Consider the following 15,224-nt stretch of genomic DNA (forward strand, 5'->3'; position numbering starts at 1 on the left):
CTTTTTTTCCAATTCAGTTAAGAGATAGGTAATGGTTAAATTTTCAAGGTGCCATGTGTATGAAAAAAATGAAGACAAATTTTTGTTCCTACCAGAAAATAAATTATATTTAAATAAAAAATCTCCTGGTCCCAAAGTATTTCCTCAAGGGTTTCTTCATACAAAGGAAAGAATTCTTGAAATGAAAAATAAACCATCTGTAGGAAAAAAAATAAGCTCCTATTTCTCTGTCTTTTCACCGATCTGAATAAGTCTCCAACTGAACTCTTTCAAATGTTTCAAACAGGTATGTTTAACATCTCCCAGGGGAAGCAATAGCATAGAGACCAATCATTGAACGGAAAATAAAAACAAAAACCTACATCTGTTAAAAGATGAAGTTCTGAGATAGCCAGACCTTAAGGAAGACAGCACCTGCTGTTCCCCTGGAGGGATGAATTGCATTGTGGGAAGCCACAGCTTGAAAAGGAGACAGGTGACAGCTGAGTGGTATCTCCACTTATGACACTTGGAATGTCTTACACAACATTCATTGCCACGTTTGATTTATATGCACTGTTATAATCTGCACTCATTACAATCACTTAGAACAACACTCCGGGCCTCGTTATGGACTGTGTGCTGTCTGCCATCAGTCTTTAAGAAGTGTAGTGCTCAATTTGCCCACTGACATGCAAGGTCTTGACCTTGAAGCTATTAGGGAGCGGATTAGACACAAGTGTGATCATGTGTGCAGACATAAGCAAACCAAATTAATTTCTGGCATAGGGAAGTAGCCAACAAGACCCTGTTCTTAGGGCACCAGAGAACTTCCTCAAATCCCTGATGGAGCTGAGCTAATAGCATGTTTAAGGGAACCCGGTTTTGAAGATGAAGCACATTCATGGTATTTAGAGGGTTATTAATCTAGTTTCCCCACAAAGTGTTTGCTTGGCTGATCAGATTAAGGGATGGAGCCTTCAACGGCACACCCCCACCACAGCAGGCCCTAAGAAATCTGTGCTACTTCACAGCCTTGGACATATTGCACCATGTGTACCCAGCTGCTTCAATAATTAGCTTATGAATGTATCAGCTGGTTCTGTGATTTTTATAAATAATAACTAACCTACGGAGCAGAAAGACTGTCGAGAGCCTTACAGTAGCACAAAATCACAAGGTACTCCTAACTTGCTCTTCCACTAAATGCTGTATTCCCCACCAGCAGGGCCCCTGTGACGCCATTTATGAATATTTATTTCGTATCTGAGATGGCGTTATATTTTTTTGTCAGTTTTCTTCACAGCAGCCATGATTTGATTTCACTGGCTCCCTTGCCCACTCCATGTATCTGAGTATGTATCTTCAGGAAATCTATTCTACCTCACTTCCCCTCTCACCCACCATCTTCCTATTCACATGATCCTTCCCACCAGCCCATTTGGGATGCCTATCTCTGTTTTCTCAATAGGGTGTCTTATTAGCTTGTTTGGTGGCTAATGAACATGTGAGGAAACGTCATGCTGTTGCATGAACACCCATGTGTAAATTGTGAGTGAACCCATCACAGAAGAGATAAAGGGTCCCCACTTTGGGATTTTTTTTTTTCATTTATATAATTTTGCATGCCATCCAAGAAAGTTTTGCAGTATCAGGCAAAAAAAAAAAGTGTAAATGTCAAATAAAACAGTGACAGATGACAGTATTCTCTATTGAATAGCACTGTTTCTGTCGTGCATGTTCAATGGGAACTCATGAATTATTAATAAACAAATCTCCTTTTTCTGTTAAAACTCTCAAGTAGGTTTTTTGTTGTTGTTCCCTGTGTGTTGTGTGGAGCATTCCAGGAGAATTATTTTCATTTCAGAAATGCTGATGCAGAAGTTCATCTGATTTCCAGCCGTGGCCAGCTCTATGAGTGGCATTGTGAACTATGTGTCTCTGCGGTTTCTCCCTTAGTTTGCTTATAAGTTTTGACCTGAGGTTAGTTGAGTATTCATATGGTCAGTTTAGTTTTTACAGTTTGATGAAACTAGGAATAAAGTGAGATACAAGTTTTTGAGCACAGCTTGGAAATGCAGACAGCATTAAACTTGCAGCCATGAGAAATAAGTTCCTTCTCTGTCATTAAACAACTGGATAACCTTCAAGTTAGTGGTTACCCTATTGGAGCGTCTAGTGCTCAACTGTAAAAGCAGGGACTCACAAATGATGGTCTAAGTTGTTCTCCTGTTCTGCTTTCCATAATCTGTTGCCTTGCTATATGAAATAAGTAGCTGACAGTGATTAGTAATCAGGGATAAAAGTACAAAGAAGAAACCACTTTGGCCAATTGGTCATGATAAGTGTCACTGATGATGATACATTGATACCATGATACAGTGCATTCAGGATACAATCTACTGCAAAGGACACAATATGGTATTCAAGGCAGTCTGGCCTCAAATGCATGACCTCAGTCATTGTGAGAAAACATCAGAAAAACTCAAATGAGAGATGTCTGACAAAATAATCAGTCCTCTTCAAAAGTGATGTAGTCATAAAAGGAAAGACTTAGGAATGGCTGCAGATTGAAGAAAAATAAGGAGAATCAACAATTAAATGCAATGTGGTTCCTGGATAGGTTCCTGGATATTTGTTAGCAGAAAAACTAGTTAGTTAACAGTATTTAAACTGTGTTAACCATGTTAACATCCCCTAGTTTTGATAACTGCATTATTATCTATGATTGTACTATTGTGATGGAAGGTGTCGACGCTGATAGAAGCTAGGCGAGGGATGTAGAGTACAGGGCAATTATCCTTTCTGTGCTACTTTTGCAACATTTCTGAGAGTCTGAAATTAGTTCAAAACAAACAAACAAAAAATACAGCGACTACCTAGAAAGTATACACAAAAACATACATGAAGCCTAAGTAAAATTTTGCCACGAAATTCAAGATTAAAATTTTCTTTTACCTTCAATATCTGAACCAAGAGAAGGAACATAAAAGACTGCTTCTTTGCCATTGATGGTTAAAGAGTTCCTGAACATTCCGTGCATAAGCAAATAATATTTATTAACATCTCATTTTAGCCATCTCATCAGCCTCTTAAACAAATATATTTCCCTCAGTAGAAAAAACAACCCTGACCTCCTTTTCCAACTGTGCAGGTGAGGCAACACTCTACCAATCAAGATATGGTTTGTTTACAACCCACGTGTTCCTGAAAAGTTGAATGCCAATCTAAATTTACAAAGCAAATCATGTTGTAAATGTATTAGGTCTCCTTACTACTTGAAGAAATGTGCCATTAATTCCTTTTGGAAGATGAATCATAATAACTCCATAGTTTATCTTCTAGTAAACTGGTCATCATTAACAAGTTACATAAAAGAGACAACCTGTAGTTCACAGTCCAGGAGAATTAGAACACATAAGAACCACAATAAGAATCACAGTTTGCTCCTGTTTTTCTTTTTTTTTTTTCATGACCTCATTCCCGTCAATTCCCCTGATGACCCAGCGACTGCAAATTATACTCCCTAGAGATGCTTGGAATATTCCCATTGCCACGCTTTTGCCATGTTACTGCCTTGGCTGGAATGTCTCATACCCAAAACTCTGATCCCATGAGAGGTACTTCAAGACCCAGCTAACATGAATTCACCTGATCTCTTTTGAGAATTGGTTGCTCAATCCTATATGACCCTAATGCATTTGTGTATACTCTCACAATTTGATGATTATTACTGGTAGGAGTAGGCCTGTCTGTATCCCCATCAGAGGTGTCAGCTTCTGGACAAGAATGGGGTACAAAGGCTGGTTTCTAACCATTTTCGTAGCATGGTTCCTTGTACATAGTAGATGCCCTACACATGATCATTAGACTGAACTGAAATTATCAGAACACAAAGAAACTAGCCTAGAAGAATGTTTTGTGGCCTCAAATTCAGAGTTATTGTTAAAAAGCTCACTAATTTTCAGAAGCAACTCTGTTGATGTTCTAAGGTCTATTTCTCCATCTCTAATGCATGAACATGATAAAAAAAAATGGGGCAATCCAACTTTAACCCCTTGTAGAAATTACAAACAGTTTATAATCTGCTGAGCACTCACTGTCTATGTGCCATGCAACATGTCTGGTAGATATATATATAAAAATAAATAAAAAAAAAAAAAAATATATATATATATATATATATATATGATTTAACTGTTATCACTATGTTTTACCTAAAAGGTTAATGGAGATCACTGACAAGACAGTGAATAACTCTTGACTGAGGAAATTCTCAATTAGTGCCCATGAGAATATGGCATCAAAAGTGAACCTTGGGAGATAAAGACAAATTTCATCATGTGGGGAAAGGGAGTGACTGAGAACACATAACAGAGATAAAGCCATCAGGTAATGCAAAAACACACAAAATTATCATACCTGAGGAATCAGCAGCAAGTCTGAGGGGCCAAAGCACAGACTAGAAATGAAAGTAGAGGCCAACTGTAAAGAATACCATGCAAAGAAATTTCACCTTAATCCAACAGGCCCGGGGAGTCCCTAAAGGCATTCTAACTGACATGACCAAGAATTAAATCTTCTTTCTTTCCCTCCCCTGCTTTCTTTCCTTATAACAAAAAGTCCTTGGGAAAAAGACCATGCTAAAGTCAAGAATACCACTAATCCTAATCTAGATACCTCCTTTTTATTTTCATAATCAAATAGTGTTGCTCGATATTAACCAGGACCCATAATGGCCTGGTAGTAATAAAGTACATACTTCATAAATCTCATCCTCTAGAAGTTTTCCTTCTAAAAAGAAATGGCAGAAATCATAAGCATGAAACTATGTTGACCATTTTTTAAAGAAATCTGTTTTCACCTTAGTCATTTTCTTGTGTGTGTGTGTGTGTGTGTGTGTGTGTGTGTGAGTGTGTATGTCTTGCTGTTGTTGTTGCATGTAGGAATTTTTAAAGCTCTCCTGCATTGAAAATAAATGCGGGAATGGCAGTATCTATTTTACTTATAAAAATTTTAAAGGTTTTAAGTGTTCCAAACAATATACCAAAGGCTGAGAATGTTCAAATGACCAAGGAGGTAATTTACAAACAATAACAGCCTAATTTGAGTTTGGAACTATCAGATATGAGTTTGAATCCTAGTTCTAAGCCTTATGTTTACCAGATATGGAGTGTGGGGGTGGGGGACAGCAAATGAGAAGAGTGAGGTTCCTGTCCATGGTGCTGAAATGTCACTGTGAACAAAACTCCTTATTTTGCCAGGACACAGTTGATCATTCTAAATTGTGACACCTTAAAAAAAAAAAAAATATGTTTGTAACTAATTTTCTAGTTTTAATATTTCAAATAAATACAAAGCAGCATTAAACACAAGTTCACAGCTTTCTTTGATTTCCAACAAGTAACTATCTCTGTTGAATAAGGAAGGCTGTATGTTCCTCGAATGTGGACCTTGTCACAGTGACAACTGTTCCCCTGGATGTGCCTAATGCAGAGCTGAAGAGTGGATTCTAGTTAATAGTAAGCAACCCACCCTCTGCCCCTCGAGGAACTCCAGTGAATGAAAAAGTCAGCAAATGAACAATTCCTCAGGAATTGACTCAGGCTTCTCTCAGCAGAAATGGAAAAGGCCATTTCCTCACCCACATCTTCAATACAGAAAATGTCAGCATATGTAACCAAAATGAAATGTTTTCTGAATGTCTTAAAAGAAAATTCATATTATTAACCACAGACAGTTCGCTTTCTAAATGGAAGCACATAAAGTCCCCAAACAAACTTTTGTAACTGTGAAAGGATTTCTCTTCAGCTGGTTGAGACTCTTCTGAAGTGTGAAATGAGCCAGATAATATTCAGCTCTTGTTTCTTAGTCACTGAATTCTCTTTTCATGAATCCAATAAGTGTCTATTAAAACAAATAAACCCTCTAATGATTCAAGATAACCTAATCAAGAAGACTGAAACAGATAAGAGGCTAAATACAAGGGAGACTTGTCAAGGGCTTCAGTGAATCTCCAACAAGGAGGTCACTGAAATCTGAAAAAAGATATGTGCTGAGCATTTGGTTATAGTTCAAGGTTAATTATGTTATTCCTTGAATATGGTAAGTAAAAATGATCTGCTTCTTTCTTTTTTATTTTCCAAAATGGTGTACTAGGAGCTGAACTGTATTTTCATGGGGACAAATTTTCAGCTGTCTCTAAGCTACCTTAAGCATGTCTCTCACATTTCTATGAATGTGTTTGCAAAGACTGAGTCTGAAATTGAGACTAATGAAAATTTTATTTCAGAACAACTCTTTAACTCCATTGTAGGTACTCAAATTAAAAGGGCATGACCTAGAATTCTGTTGCCTTCCTTGTCATAGACATATGGTATGTACACAACTATACAATATTATAGAGACTCAGCATGCTTTACATATATAAATATGCACACATATGCATACATGCATATATGGGTGCACACACCTGAAAAAAGCCATTCATATCTGTCAAAAAGAAGAATGAGGGGCTGGGTCGTGGCTCTGTGGTACAGCGCTTGCCTGATGTGGGTGAGGCACTGGGTTTGATCTCAACACCACATAAAAATAAATAAATAAATGTATTGTGTCCATTTACAATTAAAAAAAGAACGAATGGGCAATCTTATACTCCACCATTTAATTACTATGCATACATTAACAGAAAGATATGTTAGGCTAAAATATCATGTCAGCACGCCTGTCACACAGTTGAATATGCTGGGTGAACTTACTTAAGAACTTATCAGAACCCTAGGTGGGGGAAGAACCGGGTGAGGCATAGAGTAGAAGACCATGAGTATGAACTCTTCTGAAAAATCAGAGTGAGGAACAGAGAGAGACAAGCAAGCAACTAGGACACGATACCCGAGGATTGGCTCTGTGAGGGTTTGGCCCTGTCATTGAGCATCCTAATCTAGTTCTATAAATTATAACATGATTAAGCAGTCTCTTCAGCAAAATGGTAGGAACTATTCATAAGCACCAGTTTCTCCATCATAAGAACTACAGTTTAAGTCAATGTCTTCTTCCCAAGAGGGCTGGTAAGAGTTCGGAGAGGTGCCTTTAATATTTGCTGAATTTGCTTCAAAGGTGCCGGGAAGAGGCAAAAATGCCAACTAGAGATTTCTGCAGTAAAAATGAGCTTAAAACCAGGAAAAAGACAGTAACAATGGGTTAAAGATATTTTACATTTTAAGAACTGCATATGAACCTGAGATAGGAGTATAGGTGTGTAATCCCAGTGACTCAGGGGGCTAAGGAAAGGGGATACATTAATGTATCAAAATACATTTCATTTTGAGACCAGTTGTCACTAAGAAGCCAGCCTGGATGACTTAGTGACAATTGGTCTCAAAATGAAAAAATAGAAAGGGTTGGAAATGTATCTCAGTGGTAGAGCACCCTGGTTTCCTTTACCAGGCTTAAAAAAATTTTCATATGAATTCTGTGATTATAATCTTCATTGATACCTAGCCAAGCAATCCCATAAAAACTAGTTTTAGGGAATGAAACAGTAACACAATTAAAGTTAGGGTGGTTAAAAAAAACCCTATTCTTCATAATAAGGCTGATATCGAAGCTGAAATTCTATGTGAATTTCTGATCATACCTCAATAGATCCAAGTCCCTTAAAATTAAGCACAGAGTTTTATGGGAGAGGAAACTGAAGGTCCCAACTTGATGCTTAGGCATCATTGCATTAGCCACTCCCTTGGTGTAACATTTGGAATTTTAAGAAATTGCTATTACTATGAATAGCAATTTTCATGTAAATATACTCATTTTTTTAAATTTAAATTTGGCAAACAGCCTTAAATTGTTATATACATGCCCCAAAGAGTAGAGACTCCCTGATAGGCTGTCAGAGGGTTGTGTTCCAAAAAACCTTGCCCAACAGGAAGGGGCAGCTACTTAGGCAAGGCTGTCTGCCTTACTGAAGACAAATGGCAAAATGACCTCATCTGGAGTGAGAATGACACCACCAACTCATTTTTACACAAGGCATCCTATGGGCTATACTTCCTGTCTCTATATTATAGAGATTAGGGTAGCCACACTTTATAAATTTATTCTTCTATGTAAAAAGCTTGCCACTAAAAAAAATTTTATAAAATTATAATATTTTTAAAATGTCTCACAACCCAAAGCAAATAATAGATTTAATGCAATTTTTTAACAAAATTCCAATGATATTCTACATTGAGATAGGAAAAACAATCCTAAAATCTGTTCAGAGTCTCAAATCATTATATATTTAATGTAATAATCCCTATGAAAATTCCAGAGGTTGGGGCTTGGGTTAGTGCATGCTTAGCATATGTAAGATTCTGAGTTCAATCCTCAGCACCAAAAAATAAATAATAAAGGACAAAAGAAAACAATTCTAATGGCATTCTTCAGAGGAATAGAAAAAAAAATCCTAAAATTCTTATGGAACCCCAAATATCCAAAACAATACTGAGAAAGAAAAAAAAAAGTTGGAGGCATCATTCTCCCTGATTTAAAATTATATTTCAGATCTGTAGAAATCAAAACAACATGGTACTAGCATAAAAACAGACTGATGGAAGAGAATCAAGAGTCCAGAAATAAATCCAAACATAAATGATCAAATAATTTTTGACCACAGCACTAATAGGACACAATGGGGAAAGTATTCTGACTAAATTATGTTATGTGCATGCATGAGTATGTAACGACAAATCTCACTACTATGTATGATTAAAATGTACCAATTACAAAAAAAGAATAGACTCTTCAAATAATGGTGCTGGGAAAACTGGGTTTCCACACACAAATTAATGAAATTGGACCCTTATTTTACCATACACAAATAAAAACTCGTAACAGATAAAGACCTATGCTAAAACCAGAAACTATCACACTACAAGAAGAGAACGTAGGGGAAAAGCTCCTTGCCATTGGCCTTAGCAATGATTTTTTTTAGATATCATAACAAAAGCTCAAGCTCCAAAAGCAAAAGTGACTGGGATTAATCAAACTAAAAAGCTTCTGCACAGCAAATAATCAAGAGAGTGAAAAAGGCAACCTACAGGGTAGGGAAAAAAAATGTTTTCCAACCACATATGTGTTAAGAAGTTAATATGCAAAATGTGTAAGTAACTTTTACAACTCAGTAGCAGAATGATAAATAACTTCATTAAAAAATGGACAGAGGATCTTAACAGGCATTTCTCCAAAAAAGACATAAAAATGGTCAACAGATGCATGGGAAAGTGCTCAACATCACCAATCCCCAGAGAAATGCAAATTAAAACCACCATGAAGTATCACCACGTACTTGTTAAGATAGCTATTACCAACAAGAGCTAACAGTTGTTGGCAATGGTGTAAAGCAAAAGGAACACTAAGACACTGTTGATGAGAGTGAGTCTCGATCTAACCATCATGGAAAACAGTAAGGAGGTTCCTAAGAAATTAAAAACAGAACTACTTACTATGTGACCCAGCAATTCCTCTTCTGGGATGTAGGTCAAAGAATACAAAATCTCAGTAGAAGAACAATATGGAGAGCTAATGTATAACATGAGGACTACAGTTAATAACACAGCAATGTATCAGGGATTTCTGGTTAGTAAGTATATTTTAGCTATTCCTGTCACAAAAAAGGAACAGTGTAAGATAATAGAAATGTTCATCTCTTTCCCTATCAGAACCATTTTATTGCCTAGGTTTCGCATAACATTATGTTGTAAACCTCAAATATAATAAAAAAATATTTAAAAAATAGAAATAAAATTAAAGGAGTTCCTTCTAAAAGAAGACTTGAAATTTTAAAATGTCTTATAATTATGTACTATAAGGTCTCATCTTAATTATAATATAAACACACATGTAGACTCATGCACCCATACACACTGAAAGACTCTAAAATGCCAATAGTAACTATCTCTCAAATGTGAAATTATCGTTGATCCATGTTTTCGCCTTTGTATTTTTCTTCACCATCTGAATTCTCTAAAATGAGGATATTATTACTCATGTAATTATAAAATAGAATATTCATTTAAATAGAAATAGACACAACTAGGTTGAACCTGGGAAATTTTTAAGAAGAGACACAAAAATAAAAATTAGTACAGTACCCATGACTGAAGAAAATGTTAGCACATAAACTGAATGTGACATAAACTCCAATAGCAAAGAATAATAGAAAAAAGAAACAAACCAAGTAATATATCCATCATTTTCCTTATGTAAAATTCTCTTTCTTTCCTTTATTTTTGCTTTATTTAAAAAGAACCTACCAGAGAAACATTTTAAACCATTTAGCCTGCCAAGTAAATTAGGCCATCAATAAGAAGATTTTAGGGGGGAAAAAAAGAATGTTCACAAAATCTGAGCTTATAAATTACATCTAAAACATCTGTAGCCCCCCATTTTGGAATACAATTCATTATGTCAGGAGTTGAGAATACAGAATACAATTTTCTTTTTTAAGAAACGTAGTGATAAGACATAATGGCCAATACACAAGTCTACTTAATCCTAATATACATGAAGCATAGAACATACTGAAATCCAATTGCCATGCAGAACACAATTTCAACAGGGAAAATCATATTGAAACTGTACTGGAGGCCAGAAATCCACCTCTCTAGCTACAGTGTGAATCACAATTGTGCCTCCTATTCTGGTTTTTGTAGCAGGAAGATGGAGTCTTCCATCTCTGACTTTGTTGTTGCTTCTGCAGTTTGTGAATCTGGAAAGGTGTGAGTGGCAGAGAGGGAACCTTCAGATTGGCGGAAGTCTTTAAACCTGGGTGGAGATGAGGATCCCCTACCAGTATCATCTCAGCAGACACCCCACTGCATCCCTGTTGTTCCCAGATCACCCCCTTCCTTTTATTTTAGCAGCTTTGGGACTGTACCTTTCATTACTAGCTCCTGGGGCTTACCACTGGGCTATTTCTGTCCCCTTGTCCACACAGAACAGAACAGTGTCTGTTTCCCTCTATCTTCCTGACACAGAAAGTAAGCATAGTGCCCTCCTGAACATTTTGTTCATTGGCTTTTTTTTTCCAATGGGGGGGGGACAGGAAATGGGAACTAAAATAAGCCCCTTTCCATTTCTCTCCCTACTCTATTTTTACCCAAATTTAGCGGTAAAGCTGGGTCTTTGGGTGTACAAATAATGCAGATTCAGGCTCCTTTTGAAAATCAACTTCAATTGATTCTCAACATTCTATGAGCTAAACAACTGTAGACTACCAAAGATGACAAAAGGCAGATCATGAGAAGAAAAATGAATGAATGTCTGGGAAGAGGGAAACTGATTCAATACAAATGTGACTGAAGATGCAATCACAAAATATCTGAGTATCCCTGGAGGACTGCAGTGGGAGAGCCCTCAGTTTACTGTTTTCTCCCTTTTGTATTTCTACTTCCTAGATCACAGGTGATAAGATAAAACTGGGAAGGCAGGGAGAAAGAAGCCCTTCTAAATTTGAGTATGGGGGACAGGGAAATTGCTGGAATCTACTGAGGACAAGGAATTCCTGTGCCTTCACACTGCATCTTGGGCATTCATTCCCTGGTGGCCCTTTGTACATAAGGGTCAGACTGAAATGATTCAGAAAATGTCCTGGACCCATGTACATTATGACTCCTCCTAAGAACCCCTCACTCCTATTTCACAGAGAATAGTCACTGGCACAGTGCAATTCTATCCCATAAAGACCAATGATCTGAATATTCTACAGAAAGAAAAGATGGATAATCCTCAGAATTTACACACACACACACACACACACACACACACACACACACACATGCAAATATTCTAAGCAACTAAACTGATCCTAAATTGAAAATGAAGGAAAAGTACAAAGTGAAATGTGCTGAAGCAAGTTTTGCCTCTAATTTTACTCTTCTTTGATCTCTTTCTCATGAATAAAGAGGCAAAGGTCAGAGAGGATATACCTAACAAAATGAGATGATAGACTGGCCTGTCTTGACAAAGAAGCAGGCTCTGACCTGCAGGCGGTGGTCTGCAACCCTACAAATGCATCCTGACTAACTCATGGACTCAGGAAACACACACACACTTCCCAGTAATGGGTTTTCACAACCAACTCATTTGTCACCCTTTCAACTCCTTTTCTGAAAACCTCCCCTCCATTGTGCCTATACTCTACACACTTACAGCCCCAAGGACCATCTTGGCAGACCACCCTCAATCTTTCTAAAATTTTCCTCCCTTTTTCCTATTCCTCATTCAAAGCTTCCCTAATGCTCAGGGCAGTGTTCAGTATTATTTTTAATAGCTGATTACAGCAATTCACACCAAGGAATGAATAAGGTTTATTGCAGGGTTTATTTCTATTTTTAAAACAATTTCTAATGGAAGGGGAGAGTTGCTATGCATATTTGAACTGGGCCTTCAGGGCTCCAAGCCTCCTCCAGTTCACAAGAGTTCCTAATTAAAGGTTTCACTAATTTGACCTCCAGGAGAATGAAAGCCCTTGAGATGTATTTGCCTCCTCAGTCACTCCAAGAACTTCTGGATCCCTCCAAAGGAAAGCAATGGAGGAAAAGGAATGAAGAGGAGAGAAAATCTTTGCTCTCTCAGTTCTCACAATCCAATAAAACAAGTGTTACCCCTTGATCAGTGCAGCTGGAAGAGGTCAAGTCCCAATGTGAGTCATACATATATGTGTGTGTGTATGTGTGTGTGTGTACATATGTATGTACATATACACATATATGATATGCACCAAGTGTACATGCAAGGCACCAAATAATGCAATTGATTTCACTAAATACACTATCAAGTGAATGCTGCTACTGCTGCTTATAAAATGGAGTGACTATCTTGTGCTAAACTGCCTTTGCAACCATCAGTTAAGTTCTCTTTGTTTGATGGTACCATTTTTTTAAAAAAATAACATCCCATTTGCTGACCTAGTTAGCTATTTACAGTAAGGCTCCCCATTCATAAATAAGACCACTGCTCTCATGCAAAAAGAAAAACTTCTGAGTGTCTTATCCTCACTAAGGCTCTACCTCACCTTTCAGCATATGAATCACCAGAACTATGATTTCCTCCAGGTTCTACAAAACCAGGGCTACCAATTTCTTCAGGAGGCATCAAAAATGTGCTTCTGCCAATTGGCAAACACAGCTTTCAATCAGCCACCTGAATTATTTTTGGAAGTCTGGAGGCATCATTAATTCCAAAAAACCATGGTGCCAAGTCAACAGGAAGATTACAGGAATTCTGAATCAAGTTTGCAGAATGCAGTCTTCAGTTTTTTTTTTTTTTTTTTTTTGAGAGATGCTTCTGAAAGAAGGACTGAATGAAACTTTGATATTTACATCAAGTCACAACCAAGAGGCAGGTTTGCAAAATCAATTGTGCAGCTTTTATACTCAGTGCACATTTACCACATATGTCCTTTATTACACAGTGGAAAACCATTAAATGCACAGTAGTTTTGCCAAGTGGCATTATGCATTTAACAGCTTTATTCATTTAACAGCTCCAACTCTCATTATATTTTGCCATGTGGTACATGGGATTTTATGCATTTAACAGTTTAAGAAGGCTCTATGGTGTTTTCTTTTCATGTTATTTCATACTATGGTTGGACATCACATCTTAGCCAACTGTATTTCACCAATTTCATTGATGGAGAGAGAGAAATCTGGAAAAATGACTATATTGAAGCTGAAAAGGGACACAAATACTGCAGTCCTCTTCAAATTTCCTTGATAGTCTTCTCTCCATTCATTAACATCTGAAAATAAATCAGGTTTCTGCAAAAACTGCAAGCAAAAAAGCCTAACCCCAAAACAATATAATTAGTCTAAATATAATATTTGTCACTCATAGAACTTAGTATTTATTGAAAACCTTCTTGTTTAATAGAAGTACAATATTCAGTGACTTTCACTATAGCACACACCAAAAGATCTGTTAGGGAGATGATGAACAATTTTACCATTTACATATGTAGGGATGAAAACATTTGTCATGCAAAGCCACCGAGGAAATCAAGTTCAACATCAAAGGACTCTCAAAAGTATGCCTTATCTCTCTTTTGTTTCCTCCACCATGTATTAATGGTTTATCTTAGGGATTAAAAAGTGAGCACCTCAAACTAACCTAGGATTCTAGGAACAGGCAGTAGTTGCCCCTTTAAGCAAATTGAAGCAGATAGTAGATCCCGTCAACTGTTGCTGCTTTCAGAAATGAAAAACCTAAGCATCTGTCTGCTCATTTCCCCTGAGCATTACATTCCCCACAATCCCGACACTCTGAAAAATTTTACTGGATAAGCTTCTATGCTTTTCTGTTAAAAGATTTTAGCACTTACTCTGGATCCTTCCACGTGTGTTTTCTCCTGGAAAAACAACTGTATTCTGTATATAAAAGAAACACCTGACAATCACAAGGTGTCTCTGGGGCTGGGGAAAGTGGTTATTATAGCCAAGTCAGCCCCTTCCCCATGGGAATAAGAAAGGTGATGAGACCTGGCTAAACTTGGTCTCCAGGAAGGTACTGTTATGTTCATTTCAGGTTTTGTTTAAAAAAAAAAGAAAGAAAGAAAGAAAGAAAGAAAGAAAGAAAGAAAGAAAGAAAGAAAGAAAGAAAGAAAGAAAGAAAAGAAAATTGCGAAAAACCCCCAAACAGGAAGATAGAATAAAGAAAGAAAACAAACAAACAAACAAAACAAAAGGTACATAGCAGGGCTTATAATAAGGGGACAAATCATTCAAAACTGAGTCTTTAAAAAAAATCCTTTAAAATAAAAAGGCTGGGTTTTGGCTTAATCTCTATTTTGAATTCCAGCGGGAGTAGAAGCAAAACGAAGAGTAAGAGGCAGAACATGACAGGTTCCCTGGGGATTATTATTGTTATTATTATTATAGGAACAGATGTATTTTTATTGGTGGGAGGAGGAGAAAGGTCTAATTCCAGCCCTCAGTTTTGCTCTTTTAAAAACCACTCACCTGACTTTTATTTGCAGCCACTTTGGCGAACAGGGCTTGGGACACCTTGGCCCTTTTCATCTCCTGTTGGATCTCGTCATAAATGGCAGCTGTGATGTTGACGTTGGCGCCGTCCACCTTAATAGGGAGGTCTGTTGTCGGTGTCGAGGTTTTGGCCTACCAAGAGACCATGAAAATAATAATTTAAAAAGTGCTGCATTCAGCCCAGCCATCTGTGCAGAAATTATCAAAGGATTTCAGTCA

The 15,224-nt window shown here is 37.1% G+C and overlaps 1 protein-coding gene across 2 annotated transcripts in view; it reads right to left on the reverse strand.

The window, feature by feature from the left end:
• Satb2 (SATB homeobox 2) overlaps positions 1–15,224 on the reverse strand; it is a 175,270-nt gene that overhangs the window by 35,164 nt on the left and 124,882 nt on the right. For both annotated transcript variants that reach the window (XM_058580352.1, XM_046447569.2), the window contains exon 9: positions 14,982–15,137. In XM_058580352.1, the coding sequence (XP_058436335.1) occupies positions 14,982–15,137 (156 nt within the window). The remainder of the gene's footprint in view (positions 1–14,981; positions 15,138–15,224) is intronic.

The sequence above is a fragment of the Marmota monax genome, unplaced genomic scaffold (assembly GCF_021218885.2).
Source record: "Marmota monax isolate L192 unplaced genomic scaffold, Marmota_monax_Labrador192_F-V1.1 WCK01_AAM20220418_F8-fsc00007, whole genome shotgun sequence".
Taxonomy (NCBI): domain Eukaryota; kingdom Metazoa; phylum Chordata; class Mammalia; order Rodentia; family Sciuridae; genus Marmota; species Marmota monax.